Genomic DNA, 22,318 nt, shown 5'->3' with positions numbered 1-22,318 from the left:
TGGGGTATCCAGATATTTGGTCAGACATTATTCCGAAAGTTTCTGAATGAGATTAACATTTAAATCGGTAGGCTGTGTAAAGCAGGTTGTCCTTCCTGATGTGGATGGGCCTCATCCAATCAGTTGAAGGCCTGACTAGCACAATAAGGCGGAGCATACCCTGAGTAGAGAGAATTCTACTTGCTTGACTGCCTTGGAACTGAGATATCACTTTTTCCTGCCTTTGTTCTCAAACTAACATGTTGGATCTTTTTGGGTTTCGAGCCTAGTGCCTTTCAGTCTGGAACTACACCATTCATTTTCTAGATTTTTAGGCTTTTTGACTCGGAGTAGAATTACAGCATCAGGTCTCCTGGTTCTTCTGCTTGCTAACTCGCCCTGCAGAGATTTGTCAGCCTCCATAATTATGTGAGCCACTTTCTTAAAATAAATAAAATACGTATCTCTGTCTTGTTGGTTCTGTTTCTCTGGAGGACTCTGTTTTTCATACAACGAATTTCATCTGTTGTGCAAAGAGAGGGTTATCTGGCTCCCCAGATGTTCTTGGCTCCAGTAAGACAGTCCATTTTACAACTGCTGCTCCAGTTCTTCTTACAGATTAAAGGAGCTCCCAAGGCCTGTGATCATGGGCACTGATGAGGGCCACAAACTCTTGGCTTGGAGAACTCTTAATACAGAGGCAAAGAGGTACCAGTGAATAAAAAAGTATCCCTGCCCTGAATTTTTACATGAAAGTTTTTACCTTTCTGATGGTATTAATTATACTTTTCTTTAGTCTTCCTCTCCCTACCCCATTAACAATATTTTTTAATATTTTAATTTGTTAATATTTTGTCCATTTTTAATAATTATTTTTTTCCTGCTTGTTTCTTTGGTGTCTGTCATTCATATGAGTCTTTCCTCTAATGACTAGTGACCCTTTGTGCTCATGTTTAAGTGTATTGCACAAAAGTCTATGTGCCTATGTATGAGCTGTCTGCTGGTGATGAATGAGCTTTATTTTAAATGTTATCGTGGCTTCTCATTTTTCTCAGAGAACACTTCTCTAATATTGTTTGATGTCTCATGGTTCAGTAAGCATACTTTCAAGTTATTTTGTTTTTTACAGTAAGGCTTTTTGAAGTGTTCAGAGGTTTACTCCTCTGGAAAGTAAACTTCCAGTCTCTTACCATGGTGGAGATGGCCATCGACATGGGGAGAGGAGCTCAGATTCTGTGTTTTTTATACCAGCTTTTATTCATTTAAACTCTTTTCATCCCTGTCCCTCAGCCATCCATATATGTAATTAGTGCCTTCAATTCTTGGCCTTTCTAAGGGTTTTGTAACAAGCATTTGTCTGCTTCTTCAAGTTATTTCCCTTCAGGTTGTAGAGAAATTTTTTAACCCTCTCTCATTACTCTTGTCCTCTCTTTATTATTTTTGTTCTTGTTTTTTGCTGTTTAACCAAAGTCACTCATTTTATACCTTTTTTATTTTAAGAGTAGAACATAGTTTAGTGATTTTCTAGCCCACTAGAATAAAAAAAATTGATATACATTTAATGTCAATATCGATGGCTTGGCTAAAAAAGAAAAAAGGTGGCAGCATGGAGTATATGTAGTCTATCTTGTCAATCTGTGGCTTGATTTTATTTGCTTTAGAGCATGGTAATATTTGGGAATTACTTTTACAATTTAGATAAATTCATGTGCTGTACTCAAGACACTAAAATATGTTGTAGGAGATTATCAAATTTATAGAAAGCTGTCAAGTTCACTTTAGGGAAGTTAAAGTTGTATTAAAATATTATAAATTAATATATAGCACATTTATTGGTGCCCTTTTTCTCTATATTTGTTGATGGTGGGGAGGCATAGAATTAATTTAGTTGATGAAGTCTTTTTTTTCCCCCAACCCAAGTTTGGTGGACTTTTACCACCAAAAGCACATGTTTGAAAATTGGTGTAACTGTTTATTTACTAGATTTCACTAATATATACTATCTCTGTTGTTGTTGTTGTATGACTTAAGAGCATTAGTAAGCTAAGAGTATATTTTAGTAAAAATTGACTAGTCAACAGTTATGGCCTTAGGAAGTGATAGTCAATTAAATACAGCTTAGAACAGTATGAAATTATTGACTCAGTTGTGTTTTGAGTCCTTCCTCTCCAAAGTGCTGAAATGTGTTTTAAAATTACTTAGCTGCATTAGTGGTTGGATTTGAGGCTTTTAACATGTTTTTCATCAATACCTCTGGGAAAAGAATAACCAAGACCTTTAAATGTACGGTGCATTTTGCATTGCTATATAATTGTAAATACTATGATGAAATATTGAAATGATCATGAGAGAGGATAACCATTAAGCTTTTCTTTCAACTGTTAAAACTCACTAAAGGTTATTTTGAGCTGTGGTTTGTGAAATTGTTTAGACTAACACCTTCTTTAATAATTGTCTCAGAAGTGCAGAAAATGCTTTAGGATAGCATGAAACTTCTTTGTAGTTTTGGTGACTTCCTTAAGGATTGTAGTCAGTGTTTTAGTATGGAGAAAACTTGTTGGCTTTGACTAACAGCTGGGTTTATTAAAACAAATTAATTTCCTATTCTCATGGATTGCAGCTTCTTTTTACCTGGGTTATTAATTCCTATCAGTATATCTTTATGTACCTGGTATGTGATATTTTATTAAATGTTAAATAGTTTATAATTAGGAACGGATTATAGGCAAATTAAAACTCTGATATCTTTAAGAATTGTAAGATTTTTATAACTACCCAAAGCGTAGGTAAGATTTGTATTTTCACTTCATTTCTCATTTTGTCTAATTTTTTTAACTGGTGAAAAAGTTTTATTCCAGGTGTTTAGATAGCTGTTACTACAAGTTAAATAATATGAGTTTATAGATGATGTTTGAGAAAACAAGAATCCAAATGTATTAGCAGTCATAAATATGTTTCTGAGCTTTCATAAGAAAAATTGGACTCTTCAAGTTCTATGTGTATCTTCATGTCTAATTTGTTTATAACTTAAAAGAAAAAAATTGTGTGGCATACCAATTTAAGTTGAGGTCATAAAATTTTTAGATGGTAATGTTTTTATAGTTATACTAACTTTAACTAGTTTTCTATCTGACCTAAATCATGCTGTTTAAAATCTTTGTGAAATTTAAAATCTTTGTGAAATTTAAATTTACATTATCAGTAAAAGTCAGTTTGTATACATAAATGAAAATAAAATCAAAATGATGTTTACCTGTATACTTAAAATTTGAGTGTCTCTACTGTTACCTATGTTTTTCATGTGGGGTTTGAGTTTTATATGACATAAAAATCCCCACCTGTTGCAGTTTTAAATCAGACAAAATGGATTTGAGAAAAATAATACTAGTAGATACTTTTTAAAATAAAATGTCTGATCTAAAGAATTATATATGGGGTAACCTCTTGCCTTTCTTCCTAATTTCTTTTTTTCTAGCGAGAAAAGTAACTTTATTTTCTTTTTACTAAATTTAATTTCCCTTTTGAGATTTTTTCCCTCAAGTAAGTGATCTAAAGGAAAACTCAGTTTAAGGTCTTGCCTCCTCACACTCTGGTGCTGTATCAGATTTCCAGGTGGCTTGCTGAGAGTGCTCTGTTGGGCATAAGAGCTGAGGAGTGAGATTTTGCTTCTGTTCCTTGACTAGGGCATCCCTCTGTTACCATCCTTTCTGATTCCCTGCTGTCTATCAACAAAGGTCACAGCTGTGTTTTCCTCATCCCCTCAAAGCCTCAACTATGTGTACATCTTTCTGTGATAATTTCTGACTCCTCCAAGGGCATGAGTTGCTGTGAGGCTGTTTTAGGTCCATCTACCATTACATCTGTCTCTATCTACTCTTCCTTTGCATTACTAGGTTTAGGGCAACTCTTTGAGACTTGGCATCTCCCTGTGCTCCGCCTCGGAAGTGAGGTGTGGAACCTTCTGGACCAGGGTCAAAAAACTTACCTGCGGTTTCTGCTTTTTTCTCTTTTCTTCCTCCTATTTCTGAGAAGAGTGGAGGGTATGACACATCCTCTTCTCTCAGAGATTTACTTCTTCATGGAGTTTGATTGCTTTCCTTTGTATTGTCTGTCTGTTTACTTCATTTTGCTGGAAAGAATAGGATTTTAAATTAGATGGGTATTTCTATTTATCCTTGACTTGGTTTACCTTATTGAAAGAAATATAAGATCTCTATTTTGTTGTTTCAGTTTGCTGGCTGTTGTGAATTTTGAGAGTATATATTTTGGACTTATGAGCCACTAATTTCTAAATGTTTGTAAGTTGTTGAATCATAAAATCACACATCTTTTAAGAATTTTTTTAAGGGGGTATTGAGGACCTAGAGATGTAGAGTGATCTGTTTATGGACATATCCTGTTAGTGTCATAGTCAGTTTGAGAACATAGATCCCATGACTTCTTGTTTTTCAGCAACACATTGCTTTATCTTCTCACCTAGTCCTAGCCAATTACTGTAGCCTCAAGTGTCTGACTGACTTTATATCTACTTTTCATTCTACTGTATATGTTCTGTTAGTATGTTCTTGCTGACACTATTCATGAAATAAACTCTATAACAAAATTATGGCAAACAGCCATTTCAGTCCTGAGGGCCACCTTGGGTTTTTCAAAACATGAAAGTAATAAATACTGGGGATAAAAAGGAGAAAGTAGCTGTGAAAGGATGAGGCTTAAAACTAAATTAGAATTTGGCATGACACAGAACAGTCTTCAGGGGTGAAATTCCATGGAATTAAAAACTCTTAAAGGTGTTAGATTCAGAATATATGAATACTGCTTATGATAACAGTGGTAAGGTCCCCAGCACTGTCTTTTGTTTTGACCATTATAAAAGGACAAAAAAAGATTAGTTGAGGGATATTACGTAGGTGGAATATAAGGGCTCTTTAGTTTTAAGGAACATAAAGATTATGTATATATGTCTAGTTCTTTAAAAAATACACACACTCATGCATTGGCATTTCTCAAATCTAGCTACATTTCAGTTCATGTGGGCCCAGCTTTATTGGATTAATGCGTATTTTATATCTGTTTTGAGATGAGGATTAAAAAAATTCATTTCTGTATATATTACTGGTTAATTTTCTTCTGAGGCTTTTGTAAGAAAATATTTATTTATTTAGTTTTTATTTTTGGCTGAGTCAGGTCTTAGTTGGGGCATTGGGGATCTTTCGTTGCGGCACCCAGGCTCTTCATTGAGGCGTCCGGGCTCTTCACTGAGGCACGCGAGCTCTTTGTTGCAGCACGTGGGCTTCTCTCTAGTCGTGTTGCGTGGGCTTGTCTGTAGCTGTGGCGCACAGGCTCCAGAGCATGCGGGCTCAGTAGTTGCAGCGCGGGGGCTCTCTAGTTGTGGTGCGCAGGCTCCAGAGCACGTGGGGTCTGTAGTTGCCGCACACGGGCTCTGTAATTGTGGGGCGCAGGCTTACTTGCCGTGCGGCATGTGGGACCTTAGTTCCCCGGCCAGGGATTGAACCCACGTCCCCTGCGTCGGAAGATGGATTCTTAACCACTGGACTGCCAGAGGGCTTTTTAATGGATAACTTATTCATAAAGAATATATTAATAATTTTATACCATCTTTTGCTAATTCATATGCTAGTAAATTATAGTTTTTCAGCTTACAAGTAGTCTAGCCAAATTCACTGATCTTTCGTCTCTTTCTCAATCATTAATCATCAATTTTTGTAGAATGTGCACTATTTATTAAGTTTAGGGAGCTACTTAATTCCGTCTTCCCCTCATTTGGGGTAATGCATCTCTTAAAGAAACAAAAACAAAACCTCTGTCCTTGGTCTTCTTTGCTGCCTTCCTTTCAAACTGTTTCAGTTAAATTAGTAGGATATAATGGTACAGAACTAAAAGGGCAAGATAAATATAGATAGGCTCATTTAGTTTATCTAGAATCAAGTTGTTGCTAACTTGTTTAGTTTACTTTTTAATGTCAACTATTTATGTGTTCATGGGGCTGCATTGGGTAGACAGCATGTTTAACAAAACTTTTCCATTAAGATCTTTTGGAAATTAATTAATTTCCATTAAATCAATTTCAATTAAGTATGAAATTGATATGGGTGACGTTTTTCATAATTATTGTTTTAAAGAAATAACCTACTGAATAAAATTTGTTCAGCTATTTTCTGCTATTTTTTAGGAGTGGCAGAATTCTATTCAGAAGAATGCAGGCCTTGCTTTTATTGAACTTGTCAACGAAGGAAGGTAATCTATTTTATATCCATGTATATTTTACTTTAAGATGTTATTGTTATTTTTGCCATTGGAACTGATATTTTTGGCACTATATTGTTTTTGCAGTCAGTGATATAGTCAGCTTAGGTATTAATTATTATAAATACTTCAATATTTAATCATTTTGTTCTCTTCATGGTTATGTGCTTAATGATAAAGTCAGTTCTTTGTTTTTCAGTAAGTAAGCCTTTGGCAAAAGTACACTGATGATTCTGTTAGCAAATATAAGGAAAACTGATACTTATTTGGACTTCCTAGAAAATTCTATTATATTTGTAGAGCCAATAAATAGACTAATATGGTCTATATTATCTCTCTTATGTCATGGCCTGGGCAAAAGGGAAGAAGAATTCAAGGAAAGAATAGTCAGTAGTAGGAAAGAAAAGTGAAGTACAGAGATAGAAAGATACAAGGGAAAAATAGATTTAAGAAAGTGAGAGAATTAAAGGATAAGAATAAATTGAGGAAATGATGAGTGGACTACTTTGGGTCTGTTTCGTGGCAGTTGATTTTTTCTTTTTTTCAAAAATAAATTTGTTTATTTATTTATTTTGGCTGTGTTGGGTCTTCGTTGCTGCCCGCGGGCTTTCTCTAGTTGTGGTTAGTGGGGGCTACTCTTTGTTGCAGTGTGCAGGCTTCTCATTGCGGTGGCTTCTCTTGTTGTGGAGCATGGGCTCTAGGCGTGTGGGCTTCAGTAGTTGTGGCTCGTGGGCTCTAGAGCACAGGCTCAGTAGTTGTGGCACAAGGGCTTAGATGCTCCGCGGCATGTGGGATCTTCCCGGCCCAGGGCTCAAACCCGTGTCTCCTGCATTGGCAGGCGGATTCTTAACCACTGCGCTAAGAGGGAAGCCTGTGGCAGTTGATTTTGGATTACTTGGACTGAAGACCCAGGGTATAGATTAAAAGGTGTGATTGGCTGCCATTGGAAATAGCATTCTGAACAAAATTATTGTTTAAGAATGTTTTATATACTGTTCTGTCTAGAGTTGAGAGACTGACACCATCACTATAGGAATAATTTGAACTAGTAACTAGGAATTTAGCCTCTGTCTCGTTAATGTTGTAGAAGAGGGTACTGTTAACTTTATTTTATATTAAATGCTACTAAAATTATTTCAATCAGTAAATAATTATAGGTGCTCACAGACTAGTGTTGAATGCAAATAAATAAACCTGCAACTAATGCCATATGCTAAATTCTGTGCTAGAAATATTTACATATAGGTCATTAAGGTAGGAATGTGAAAAAAGAGAAAGACTCCACAATTTAGTTCAGAAGAATTAGGTAGAACCTCCCCAGGGAAACATGATTCCTGAGATGTATTTTCAAGGATGAGTAAGGTTAGTAATGTAGACTTTGGAAAAGTGGGGATTATGGATAAATTGGAGGACATATGTATGAAAAGCATTCTGAATAGAGGGAATAGAATATCTGAAGATACTGTGATGTGGGAAGGTGTGTATGTACGTGTGTGCGTGTGTGTGCATGTGTATGTGTGTGAATTGTTGGAATAGAATTGGTTATCTGGACCATAAAAGGTCTAATATGGTGTATTTGGATTTTCATCTAAAGGCAATGGGAAACCTTGAAATGTCTTAAGAAAGTATTATCATTGTGATACTTGGGTTTTGGAAGGATAACTAGCAGTGATGTTTAGGATGGGTTGAAGGAGAGGAGACCTAATTGAAATCAAGAACAGTAATAAGGCTATTGCAGTGATCTATATGAGAAACAGAGCTAAATTGTAGTCTGGAGTCTGGAAAGTGTTGGGAAATCAATAAATATTTCTCAATGAGTGAATGACTAATAATTTAGTCTTACTTTTAGCAAAAATTTCAAAGTGCTTGTTCATCAAAAAAATAAATAGCTCTTTGGCTGAATTTCAACACTGAGGTATTAGATGCTTTTAAAGTTTATATTTAGAAAAAGAGTTAAGTCAGTGCTGTTGATCGAATATGTATTTGTTCTACTTAATGCAAAACACTGATTAACACTAGTTCTGTTTTTTAAGAGAAGTGGTTATAAAAGTCTATTTTGCAAATGAAGCAACTGACAAAGGATTAATCTCCAAAATTTACAAGCAGCTCATGCAGCTCAATATCAAAAAAATAAACAACCCAATCCAAAAATGGGCAGAAGACCTAAATAGACATTTCTCCAAAGATGTACAGATTGCCAACAAACACATGAAAGAATGCTCAACATCATTAATCATTAGAGAAATGCAAATCAAAACTACAATGAGGTATCACCTCACACCAGTCAGAATGGCCATCATCAAAAAATCTACAAACAGTAAATGCTGGAGAGTGTGTGGAGAAAAGGGAACCCTCATACACTGTTGGTGGGAATGTAAATTGATACAGCCACTATGAAGAACAGTATGGAGGTTCCTTAAAAAGTAAAAATAGAACTACCATATGACCCAGCAATCCCACTACTGGGCATATACCCTGAGAAAACCATAATTCAAAAAAAGTCATAAAAAAAAAGAAAAAAAAAAAAGTCATGTACCACAATGTTCATTGCAGCTCTATTTACAATAGCCAGGACATGGAAGCAACCTAAGTGTCCATCAACAGATGAATGGATAAAGAAGATGTGGCACATATATACAATGGAATATTACTCAGCCATAAAAAGAAACAAAATTGAGTTATTTGTAGTGAGGTGGATGGACCTAGAGTCTGTCATACAGAGTGAAGTAAGTCAGAAAGAGAAAAACAAATACCGTATGGTAACACATATATATGGAATCTAAAAAAAAAAAAAAAGGTCATGAAGAACCTAGGGGCAAGATGGGAATAAAGACGCAGACTTACTAGAGAATGGACTTGAGGACATGGGGTGGGGGAAGGGTAAGCTGGGACAAAGTGGGAGAGTGGTAGTGTAAATATGGACATATATACACTACCAAATGTAAAATAGATAGCTAGTGGGGAGCAGTCACATAGCACAGGGAGATCAGCTGGGTGCTTTGTGACCAGCTAGAAGGGTGGGATACGGAGGGTGGGAGGAAGGGAGACGCGAGAGGGAAGGGATATGGGGATATATGTATATATATAGCTGATTCACTTTGTTATAAAGTAGAAACTAACACACCATTGTAAAGCAATTATACTCCAATAAAGATGTTAAAAATAAAATAAAATAAAATAAAATAAACAAATGAATTTATAAGCTGAAAAAAAAAGTCTATTTTGTTTAGGTTCTACTAAGTCTAAATGCCCTCAATTATGCAAGTTGGTGTTACATTTAGTAGATAAGGCAACATGCTCCTGTGATTATTAGTTTTAGCTTTGAAGTTAGCCTTGGGTTCAAGTTTCAGCTTTGATATATGGGAAGTACTTTTACTTCTGTGAGTATCCGTTTCCTCATCTATTCATTCAGCCAATATTTATTATGCACTGACTGTGTACCTTGACTTGTCCTTGATTCTGGGGATACAGCAATAAACAAAACAGATAAAGATTCTTTTTTTTGTAGATCTTACATTTGAACAGTCATTGGCAGACTATGAACAATAAACAAAATAAGTAATGGATTATATATGAAAGGTGGTAAGTTCTTTGGAAAAAGATAATGTGAAGCAGGTTGAGGGAAATGGTGATTTTTAAAGGAAATATAAAGGTTTGATATGGTTTGTAGTTTAAATAGAGTGGTTATATTAGAGATCACTGAGCAAGTGACATGTAAGCAAGCACTTGAATGATGTGAAGGAGTTAAACATAGGGGCATGTAGGGGAAAAGCATTCCAGTCCTAGGGAACAGCCAGTAAACAGATGAAAGCTTCCCTGGCATATCTGAGGAATGAGGCCAGTATAGCAAGAACAAGTGATCAAAGTGGAGAGAAGTAAGAAATGAGGTCAGAGACATAGGGCAAGATTTGTGTAGAGCCTTTGCAATTCATTCTGCAGGAGATAACAATCATTGCAGTATTTTGAGTAGAGGAGGGAGACAATCTGCCTTATGTTTTAAAAAAGGCTGATTTATATAGGACTTTAAGGATAGAAGCAAAGAGATCAACTAGGGAACTACTGTAGTAATTCTAGTTAAACATGATGGTGTTTTGGACTAGGACAGCAGCAGTAGAGGAGGTAAGAAGTAGTAGGATTATGAATATATTTTGAAGGTAGAGCTGATAGGATTTACTAATGGATTGGATGTGGATTGTGAGACAAAGCTAGGAGTCAAGTATTACTCTTAAGATTTTTGGCCTCTGCAGCTGAAAAGATGGTGTTTCTATCAACCAGATGGAAAAGGCTGTGGATAAAACAGTTATCGGGGAAGATCAGGAGTTCAGTTTTGGAAATACTGATTTTTATATCTCTAGTAGACATCCAGGTAGAGGCAGTTGTTAATTATTTCTCCAGACTAGAGATCTAAACTTGAGTGTTATAAGAATATAGATGATATTTAATGCCTTGAGATTAGATGAAATCATTAAGGTGGTAGGGTGATGACTGAGATTTTAACCACGGGCTCAGAAGTTGTTTCTGACTTGGTCAGGAGTAGTTTTGGGAGAGTGGTGTGGAAAAAAGCCTATTTGCAGTGAATTTAGAAAAGAAGAAGAGAATAAGAGAAGAGGAATTATAGAATATGTATAAACAGTTCTTTAGAGGAATTTTGCTGCAAAGGGGAGCAAAAATAAAATGCAGTGGGGGGAACAGAGTCAAGGGAAGTAGGGTTTTTAAAAAATGAGAACAAGAGAACAGTTTCATGGTAAGGAGTGGGGAAATTAATGTAGAAGAGATAGGTGAGAATTTCTGGAGTGATGTTTTTAAGTTGTTTTGCGAGTGGGTGAATTTGTATGCAAATGGGGGTTTGGCTTTAAAGTAGAGCATGGATGGGTCATTTACAGTAACCTGGGAAGGCATTTTATGTAGTTGCAGAGTCTGGGAGGTAAATATGGAAGTAGAGTTAGAGTTGGGTTTCAATGGGTTTAGGTTTTGCCAAGTGAATATGGGGGAGAGAAGGACAAGGGAGTCTCTTTGTGCTAGAGACTGATTGTAATCATTGACCACAGGATTATGATTATTAAGCTAGGTAAAGAGGAGAGTGACTGTAAAGAAAACGATAGGATGGATGGATTGGAGCTCTAAGGACTGTTAGAGTTGTGATAGTAATAGAATGAGTGAGCTATAAACATGAGAGGTAGTAGTTTAGAGAGTGGGGCGAGTAGAACCAAGGCCATTCAGTTATTGGAAATGATGAGGTCTGGCATATGACCATGCAATAAATGGCTGAGGTAGGGTGGAAGACAAGCTCGGAGAAGGAGAGGAGTTCAGGGAACTGTCAGACCAGGATCTCAGTCAGCTTGGAATCTCATGTTTGTAGGCTGTATCGCTTACCATCCCTCATCAGTGGTGTCTCTACATACCCCCAAATAAGTTCCATTTATTTCTCATTGCTTTTAGTTTTTGGATCACTGTCACTTTCTCCAACACTGTTCTTATAATAATTCCTGGTGCTTTTACCCATATTTTGGCATGTATCAGTATTTTGTTCCTTTTTACTGATTAATAGTGTTCCATTGTACAGATATACCACATTTTGTTTATCTCTTTAGCAGTCAATGAACGTTTGGATTGCTTTCCGTTTTTGGCTATTATAAACAATGCTTCTATGTGTGTTTGTGTACAAGGCTTTGTGTGGACATATGTTTTCATTTCTCTTGGGTAGATACCTAGGAGTACAATTGCTCGGTGGAATGGGAAGTCTGTGTTTAATTTTTTAAGAAACTGCCAAGCTATTTTCCTAGTTAGCCTAGTAGGTATCTTACTCTGGTTTTTGTTTGCATTTCCCTAATGGCTAATCCTGTTGAGTGTTTTCTCAGGTGCCTTCTTTGGGAAAATATCTGTGTACATTTTTTGCCCATTTAAAAATTTCATTCACTGTATGAGTTCTGACTTTTAAACAGTAGTTTATATATCAGTATTTCTGGATATAAGTCTTTTGTCATATGCATGATTTGCAAACATTTACTCTCAGTCTGTGACTTGTCCTTTCATTTTCATTGAAGAGCAAAAGTTTTTAATTTCGATGAAGTACCATTTACCTATTTTTTTCTTTTATGGATTATGACTTGTTGGCAAATTCAAGACCTTAGGTCAAAACAAGTACTAGGGTCTTCTTTTTTTTTTTTTTCCTAGAAGTATTTTTTCATCCCTAGAAATTTTGTAGTTTTAGCCTCTACATTTAGGTCTGTGATTCATTTTGAGTTAATGTTTTTGTATGGTGTGAGATAAAAGTTTAGCTGTTTTGGATCTTCTACATAGATAGTCATGTCATCTCTGAACAGAGATATTCTTAGGTGTTCCTTACCAATCTGTATACCTTTCATTTCCTTTTCTTGTCTTCTTGCTTTAGCTAGGATTTCTGGTACCATGTTGAAAAGGAGTGATGAGAGGGGCATCCTTGCCTTGTACTGATCTTAATGGGAAAGTTTCCAGTTTCTCACCATTAGGTATGATGTTAGCTTTTGGATTTTTTTGTAGATATTCTTTGTCAAGTTGAGGAAGTTTCCTTCTATTCTTAGTTTACTGAGAGATTTTATCATGAATGGGCATTGGATTTTGTCAAGTGCTTTTTTGGTATCTGTTGATATGATCATGTGATTTTTCTTTTTAGCTTGTTTATGTATGATGGAGTACATTAATTGACTTTGGAATGTTGAACTGACTCTGCATACCTGGGTTAATTCCTGCTTGGTCGTGGTATATAGTTCTTTTTATAGTTGTTGGATTTGGTTTTATTTGTTGATTTTTAGAAGTTACTTGCTTGGGCTTAATTTGCAGAATTTGTCTCTTTTGTGGTAAGGTGTTCTTAATATTGTTGCTTAGCTGTTCTAGAATTCTTCTTCTTCATATTTTTTTTTTTTTTGGTCTGGCTTTTAAGGGGTCCCCCCTTTTTCTCCATAGCTTTGAGGTCAGTGAATGATTGATCAGAAGTCTTTCTGAAACCTTTGACCGTGTATGGCTGGTAGATCTGCGTTTGGTTTTGATGGACACATTTAAATTTGAAGTAGTTTTCATCTAGCTTTTACTCCTTGTTGATCTTTTTTCGAATCTGCCCTGTATCTGCTCAGGGACCCAGATAGCCATGTGTGAAATTCTTATTAAGCTAGTTTATTTCCAGGATCTCCCTCTCTAATTTCTGGTTTGTTCTCTGGCCTCCTGCTCACCCTAACTTCAAATGTAATCTCACTCTAGGAGAGCTATAGGTTTTTCCAGTTTTCGGCTTGGCATGCATTTTCTTCATTTTCTGTCCTCTCTTTCAAATCAAGTCGGCCACCTCTGGCAGTGAAGTTGCTGGTTTCCATAAGCAGCCAGAGACCGATGGAACTACCACACCTGTGGTGTCTGGCGGGGAATTCCCAGAAAAGATTGCCACAGACTTTGTTTGTTCTTACTTAGTGTTTAGCACAGTTTTGTGAATAAAATTATTATGGATTTTGTTGTTTGCTTTTGGTCAGTTTTCAGAACACTGAAATGATTGTTATTCTTCAGTTCTATACTTGTTTTTCTGGGAAAGGATTTGTTGGACTCTTTATTTCACCATAGCTGGAAGATCTACCCCCAGATCTTTCCATGTCTGTTTCATTATGGTTTAAGTCCCAGTTCAGATGTCACCTTGTCAGAGAAGTCTTCCCTGAAACCTGTTGCCCAGTTTATTTTTACCTAATTTCTTAAAATTTTTTCCCCATATCTTTTATTCTTTCCCCATGTTTGTCTTTATTGTCTGTCTCCTCCTGTACAGTATATGTTTAGTGAGGGCAGTCCCTCTGTCTCTCGCTTATTGTTATATCCCTGGCTCCTAGAGAAGTGCCTTGCAAAACCAGTAGATATTTGTGTTTAATTGATACGATACTTTCTCTGTAAGTACATTGTTTTTATAGTTTTTATTTCAATTATTTAGATTTTTCATGTAAATAACATCCTTTCTCAAACAGAAATTTGCTTTATACAGATAATCTTGACAATAGTCAAGTGATATTTCTTTGAAGATTATTACCAAAAGAAAAGAAAATACATATACATATAATAAATATTTTACATTAAAACTTTTCTCTGTCTTGTGAAGAAATAAATTTCATGTTATTCTCAAATACTTTATCCAGAACAGCTGATTCTTATTATTTCTTATTGGAGAAAGAATTATTTGAATAACTTATTTGTTTTTATATCACATGTAATTGTAGGTTTTATAATAACTTTTTCCTGATTTCTTATCTATGTTTATCTTACTCTGTTTGGATTTGTTTGCCTCCTGTCATTAGAAACTGTCTTCTTTACCTTAGTGCTTAGCCTATAGAAAGTACTTTAGCCTTTGTGTTTTAAGCAAATGTTACAAAGAAACAGTGGTATAAAGAGAACTAACATTCTTTAGTGAAATAGTGGAGGTAATATTTGAAATTTTTATTCTCTCGTTCTTTAGAGAGTAGAATATATTTTAAAGGGACAATTTAGAGATTTATTTTTCTAAAATCAGTAGGTTTGACTTTACTTTTATAAATATTTAATACATTGAGGTTAAATGAGTTTACATAGCAATGGATGTATTTGTGTAGCAGTGTTCAACTACTGGACTTAATCCCAGGGGCAGGAAGAATAAGTAATAAGGGTTTTCTTTTCACTGCAGAGACCAACCTTTTTTTTCTTTTTATGTAAGTCTGACCTGCCTTGACCCCATTTATAGAGTAGCTGCCATAAATTTGGTCCTTGATTAATGTTTTATTAGTGTAAATAACATGTAAACCTTTACAGACTGAGAGAGACTACAGCATAGGGTTTATCAGATTTGATGGGTATCATTAGCAAATCAATTAACTTAGGTCAGACATAAGTAATTGTTGTTTGGTAGAAATGTTTCTCTTAACTTACCTGTTTAATTGATTAGATACTTTCTCTGTAAATACATTGTTTTGATAGTTTTGAGATGAATTATTTGTATTTTTCTTGTAAACAACACAACATTCCATTTTAAACAGATTGTTTATAGAAATAGAATAATCAGTAATCACTGACATAATCAAGTTATGTTTCTTTGACAATTTTTACCAAGACAAAGTAAAATATATAAACATTAATAAAAGATATAAATTAAAAAAAATAAATATCCACATTTTGTGAGTAGTAACATTCTTTCATCATTGGTGTATCACTTTGTTATTTCTGGATCATAATTTTTGTTTATGGATATTTTGTGGTATACTGAATCATCACCATCAATTGACTTTTCAAATATGCAAATAATTGATCTAAAAGTGTTTTATTTGTTCTGAAAGACACAGGTTTCTTTAAACAGTTTTAAATTCTTTAAAGAATATTAAAGCATTCTTTTAGAATGTTCTGTGATGCTGGGGCACCACATTAATAGGGAATAGGAAAATCTGTTCTAAATTCAGGCATGGTAGGTAACATTATTATGTATATAGGGCTTCAGTTGATTTATTTGTGTACTCGATTTCATTTTATGTTCGTTGCTTTTTCTTTCACCTTAAGATATATTTAATTGAAAAATGAATTTAATTAAACTAATTCCAGTAGAACTGTTGCTTATATATTTAAATTAAATTCTTTATCAGTGAACCTTGAAAGTCTTTTCTCATTTGGATAAAGGGGTTTAGATTTCATATTTTGCCTTTCTTCTTATTCCTATTATCTCTTAATGGTTTTATTGATCTCTCTTTTAAAAACTTTAGTATCTCAATATGGGTGTTAGTTTTGCCAGCAGAAATAGATCCAACTGCTAGGTAGCCTTCTTTCTTCCTGCCAGCCTGCCTGCCATCCATCCAACAAATATTTTTTCGAGTATTTTAAGCCCCTGATGTTGTTCTCGGCAGTTTTGATCAAGGTAGCTGCTCTGTGAGCATTACTAAGTCTTATGACTTCACTTGTTTGACTTGTGTTAGAAGGAACAATGTAATGAATAAATATTGATTATCTTGCACGTTTTATATATTTAGGTGGTACTGTTTTTGTTTTTATACTCTGAGATTCTGAAAAATCAGTGCAGATTCCCTATAAGTAAAATTTTTATAGTTTAAAATGTCAAGGGATCCTGTCTTTTTAATTTGTCTCCTCATTTATAAAGTTGAAAAGAGACATGATTCCATTGGCCAATCAAAGTTTTAAAATTTTTGATGGTAAAAATCAGGAAAGTAGTAGACTATGGAACCTAGTTTAAAGGAATAATATCTGCTAAAGTTTTTAAGATATAAATTCACATTTTGAATTATAATATTTTAAATAGATAAGTGATTATAAAATGACCTATATTTAAAGTATTGGGTTTTGTTTATTAAAAATACATTTTGAGAACTTCTGTAGCCTCCTAGGATTTTATTCTTAAATTTCCTCCTAGGACTCTTTCCTTTTCACTGGACTTGAAAAGCACAGAAAGGGCAGATTATCCCATATACTGTTGGACACATTGCTTAATTATCTCCTGGGGATGGTCAGTATCTGCTTATTACAGCAATAATTCAGACTTGTATCCAAATATGTAAATAACCTCATAAAAGACATAATGTTTCTAGTACTAATACACTTGTCTGTCTCTTCAGAATTCAACTGCTTAGATTGCAGTTGTGTTTTCTGAACATTTATTGAGTAGCTCCAGCATTTTCTTTCACTCCAAGAGTCATAGATTTCTAATAAATATGTATTGAATAAGTTAGGAGAAGACTGAATGGAAGGGAAGGCAAAGAGGGAGAAGGGAGGACAGGAGAGAGGGCAAAAACACATTTCATTTTATTCTGACCCACTTGGCTATTATTTGGGTTATATTTTGGTAAAAGACCAAGGTATTTGTTGCACTTACATAAACAGTGTAGCTAAGATACATTCTTATCTGAGCCAACCAAAGATATAGTCTGAATCAAAGTAATCTCTTGGAAACTCGGGAGTGTTTCTTAAAGAGCCATATGCTTTCCAGTTAAATTTTAAAATTATATGTGTAGTAAGATTCCAATTAAATATTATGAACAGTTGTTTGGATATGATCTTATTTTTGGGGTAGAGTAAGAGGTGATTGTTTCAAAGATTTGTTGAGAGGAGACTTTCATCTCCATTTACTCTAGATTAAATTGATGTAGAAATTTGTGTGGAGTGTTTAGAAAGAGGTATGTGCTGTTCTTTCCTCTTGAAGATTAGGTTATTTAAATTACTGTTTATTACTTTTGAAAGTTTAATGGCTTATTAAAGAGGACTAGAATTTTCTCCCCTTAATTAGGATACACACATTTTTCTTATTTCATTTCTTCATGTGTTTTGGTTTAAAACAGTCATATGGTCAAATTATTTTTCACTTTTAATTTTCCAGCTTGATCTCAGTTTTCTGTGGTTACTTTTTAGGCTTGTTTTGTTGTGATCAATGTAAAATAATGGTGCTGCATTTAAATTATGTTTTTCACTCCCTAAAAATGCTAAATTGCACTAGGTTTAAGGGCTTTATGTGTTTGGCATTGCAGTTGACCATTCTCAGCAAGGATAAGTATATAATTTTCAGAAAATGTGGTGTGGATTCAGAATGCCTGTAGAATATGCTTGTGTTTGTATAGAAGTTTCATAACCTTATGCATTATTAAAAACTACAATGGTTTATATATAAATGGAATCATTTACTATATTAAATGAAAATGAGTATAGAAAAAGAGAGGCAAATTAGGGATGGGAGAAAAAGAAAAGACAGCTAAACTTTGAGAAGAATTAAATGAAAATAAGATGAAGACAGTCAGTTCACTTCATTCATTTAGAAAATATTTATGAATGCCTGCTATATGCTGTTCTGGGGGTTCAGCAGTGGATACAGTAGACATTCCCACCCTCTTATAGTATATTTTAATTGGCATAGATAGACGATAAAGAAATTAAAAACTTCATATTAGGTCAGAAAGTGATAAGTGCAATGAGAAGGTTAAAACATTCGAATTAAAGAGAATAGGTACAGTGTGGGGCAAGGGATGTTGCAATTTTTTTTTCTTTCAGTTTTCAAATTTTATTTTTATTTAAAATTTTGGTCATAAAATGTTCCTATTAAGTTTTTTAAACAATATTTAAATTAGGAAGTGAAAAGTCTTCTGTTTTCCCTATACTATAGTTGGTTATTATATATTCTTGCAGAACTTCTTCCACGTGTTAAGATTTTTCTTTTGTTTTCCTTTGTTGCTTTTTTTTTTTTAACATCTTTATTGGAGTATAATTGCTTTACAATAGTGTGTTAGTTTCCACTTTATAACAAAGTGAATTAGTTGTACGTATACATATATATCCCCATGTCCCCTCCCTCTTGCGTCTCCCTCCCACCCTCCCTATCCCACCCCTCTAGGTGGACACAAAGCACCGAGCTGATCTCCCTGTGCTACACGGCTCCTTCCCAATAGCTATCTGTTTTACATTTGGTAGTGTATGTATGTCCATGCCACTCTCTCACTTCGTCCCAGCTTACCCTTCCCCCTCCCCGTGGCCTCAAGTCCATTCTCTACGTCTGCATCTCTATTCCTGTCCTGCCCCTAGGTTTTTCAGAACCATTTTTTTTTTTTAGATTCCATATATATGTGTTAGCATACAGTATTTGTTATTGTCTTTTTGACTTACTTCACTCTCTATGACAGACTCTAGGTCCATCCACCTCACTACAAATAACTCAATTTTGTTTCTTTTTGCGGCTGAGTAGTATTCCATTGTATATATGTGCCACATCTTCTTTATCCGTTCATCTGTTGATGGACACTTAGGTTGCTTCCATGTCCTGGCTATTGTAAAGAACTGCAATGAACATTGTGGTACATGACTCTTTTTGAATTATGGTTTTCTCAGGGTATATGCCCAGTAATGGGATTGCTGGGTCATATGGTAGTTCTATATTTAGTTTTTAAAGGAACCTCCATACTGGTCTCCATAGTGGCTGTATCAATTTACATTCCCACCAACAGTGCTAGAGGGTTCCCTTTTCTCCACACTCTCTCCAGCATTTGTTTGTAGATTTTTTGATGATGGCCATTCTGACTGGTGTGAGGTGATACCTCATTGTAGTTTTGATTTGCATTTCTCTAATGATTAGTGATGTTCATCTTTTCATGTATTTGTTGGCCACTTGTATGTCTTCTTTGGAGAAATGTCTATTTACGTCTTCTGCCCATTTTTGGATTGGGTTGTTTGTTTTTGTGGTATTGAGTTGCATGAGCTGCTTGTGTATTTTGGATATTAATCCTTTGTCTGTTGCTTCATTTGCAAATATTTTCTCCCATACGGAGGGTTGTCTTTTCATCTCGTTTATGGTTTCCTTTGCTGTGCAAAAGCTTTGAAGTTTCATTAGGTCCCATTAGTTTAGTTTTGTTTTTATTTCCATTTCTCTAGGAGGTGGGTCAAAAATGATCTTGCTGTGATGTATGTCATAAAGTGTTCTGCCTGTATTTTCCTCTAAGAGTTTTATAGTGTCTGGCCTTACATTTAGGTCTTTAATCCATTTTGAGTTTATTTTTGGCTATGGTGTTAGGGAGTGTTCTAATTTTATTCTTTTACATGTAGCTGTCCAGTTTTCCCAGCACCACTTATTGAAGAGGCTGTCTTTTCTCCATTGTATAATCTTGCCTCCTTTATCAAAGATAAGTGACTATATGTGCATGGGTTTATCTCTGGGCTTTCTATCCTGTTCCATATTTCTGTTTTTGTGCCAGTACCATACTGTCTTGATTACTGTAGTTTGTAGTATAGTTTGAAGTCAGGGAGCTTGATTCCTCCAGCTCCGTTTTTCTTTCTCAAGATTGCTTTGGCTATTCGGGGTCTTTTGTGTTTCCATACAAATTGTGAAATTTTTTGTTCTAGTTCTGTGAAAAATGCCATTGGTAGTTTGATAGGGATTGCATTGAATCTGTAGATTGCTTTGGGTAGTATAGTTATTTTCACAATGTTGATTCTTCCAATCCAAGAACATGGTATATCTCTCCATCTGTTTGTATCATCTTTAATTTCTTTCATCAGTGTCTTATAGTTTTCTGCATACAGGTCTTTTGTCTCCTTAGGTAGGTTTATTCCTAGGTATTTTATTCTCTTTGTTGCAGTGGTAAATGGGAGTGTTTCCTTAATTTCTCTTTCAGATTTTTCATCATTGGTGTATAGGAATGCAAGAGATTTCTGTGCATTAATTTTGTATCCTGCTACTTTACGAAATTCATTGATTAGCTCTAGTAGTTTTTTGGTAGCACCTTTAGGATTCTCTGTGTATAGTATCATGCTAACTGCAAACAGTAACAGTTTTACTTCTTCTTTTCCAACTTGGATTCTTCTTATGTCTTTTTCTTCTCTGATTGCTGTGGCTAAAACTTCCAAAACTATGTTGAAGAATAGTGGTGAGAGTGGGCAACCTTGTCTTGTTCCTGATGTTAGAGGAAATGGTTTCAGTTTTTCACCATTGAGAACGATGTTGGCTGTGGGTTTGTCATATATGGCCTTTATTATGTTGAGGTAAGTTCCCTCTATGCAGGTTTTTTTTTAATCATAAATGGGCGTTGAATTTTGTTAAAAGTTTTTTCTGCATCTATTGAGATCATCATATGGTTTTTCTCCTTCAGTTTGTTTATATGGTTTATCACATTGATTTATTTTCGTATATTGAGGAATCCTTGCATTCCTGGGATAAACCCCACTTGATCATGTTGTATGATCCTTTTAATGTTCTGTTGGATTTTGTTTGCTAGTATTTTGTTGAGGATTTTTGCATCTATGTTCGTCAGTGATATTGGCCTGTAGTTTTCCTTTTTTGTGACATCTTTGTCTGGTTTTGGTATCAAGGTCATGGTGGCCTCATAGAATGAGTTTGGGAGTGTTCCTCCCTCTGCTGTATTTTGAAGAGTTTGAGTAGCATAGGTGTTAGCTCTTCTCTTAATGTTTGATAGAGTTTGCCTGTGAATCCATCTGGTCCTGGGCTTCCGTTTGTTGGAATATTTTTAATCACAGTTTCAATTTCTGTGCTTGTGATTGGTCTGTTTATATTTTCTATTTCTCCCTGGTTCAGTCTCAGAAGGTTGTGCTTTTCTAAGAGTTTGTCCATTTCTTCCAGATTGTCCATTTTATTGGCATATAGTCACTTGTAGTAATCTCTCATGATCCTTTGTATTTCTGCAGTGTCATTTGCTACTTCTCCTTTTTCATTTTTAATTCTATTGATCTGAGTCTTCTCCCTTTGTTTCTTGATAAGTTTCGCTGATGGTTTTCTTTTTTTTTTAATATCTTTATTGGAGTATATTTTTTTTACAATGGTTTGTTAGTTTCTGTTTTATAGCAAAGTGAATCAGCTATACATATATGTATATCCCCATATCTCCTCCCTCTTGCTTTTCCCTCCTACCCTCCCTATCCCACCCCTCTAGGTGGTCACAAAACACCGAGGTGACATTCCTGTGCTACGTGGCTGCTTCCCACTAGCTATTTATTTTACCTTTGGTAGTGTATATATGTCCATGCCACTCTCTTAATTCATCCCAGCTTACGCGTATCCCTCCCCGTGTCCTCAAGTCCATTCTCTATGTCTGCATCTTTATACCTGTCCTGCCCCTAAGTTCTTCAGATCCATTTTTTTTGATTACATATACATGTGTTAGCATACGGAATTTGTTTTTCTCTTTCTGACTTACTTCACTCTGTGTGACAGACTCTAGGTCCATCCACCTCACTACAAATAACTCAGTATCATTTCTTTTTATGGCTCAGTAATATCCCATTGTATATATGTGCCACATCTTCTTTATCCATTCATCTGTCGATGGACACTTAGGTTGCTTCCATGTCCTGGCGATTGTAAATAGTGCTGCAGTGATGGCTGATGGTTTGTCAATTTTGTTTATGTTCTCAAAGAAACAGCTTTTAGTTTTATTGATCTTTGCTGTCATTTCCTTCATTTCTTTTTCATTTATTTCTGATCTGATATTTCTGATTTCTTTCCTTCTGCTATCTTTGGATGTTTTTGTTCTTCTTTCTCTAATTGCTTTAGGTGTAAGGTTAGGTTGTTTATTTGAGATGTTTCTTGTTTCTTGAAGTTGGCTTGTAT

General features: G+C 35.0%; 1 protein-coding gene across 4 annotated transcripts in view; it reads left to right on the top strand.

The window, feature by feature from the left end:
- Positions 1-22,318, top strand: part of LRBA (LPS responsive beige-like anchor protein) — a 751,667-nt gene that overhangs the window by 249,660 nt on the left and 479,689 nt on the right. For all 4 annotated transcript variants that reach the window (XM_057546722.1, XM_057546725.1, XM_057546723.1 and 1 more), the window contains exon 35: positions 6,173-6,237. In XM_057546722.1, the coding sequence (XP_057402705.1) occupies positions 6,173-6,237 (65 nt within the window). The remainder of the gene's footprint in view (positions 1-6,172; positions 6,238-22,318) is intronic.

Source organism: Balaenoptera acutorostrata, chromosome 5, assembly GCF_949987535.1.
Source record: "Balaenoptera acutorostrata chromosome 5, mBalAcu1.1, whole genome shotgun sequence".
NCBI classification, from domain to species: Eukaryota; Metazoa; Chordata; class Mammalia; order Artiodactyla; family Balaenopteridae; genus Balaenoptera; species Balaenoptera acutorostrata.
Note: the sequence above shows the minus strand (reverse complement) of the source record. Positions and strands in the feature narration are given on the sequence as shown.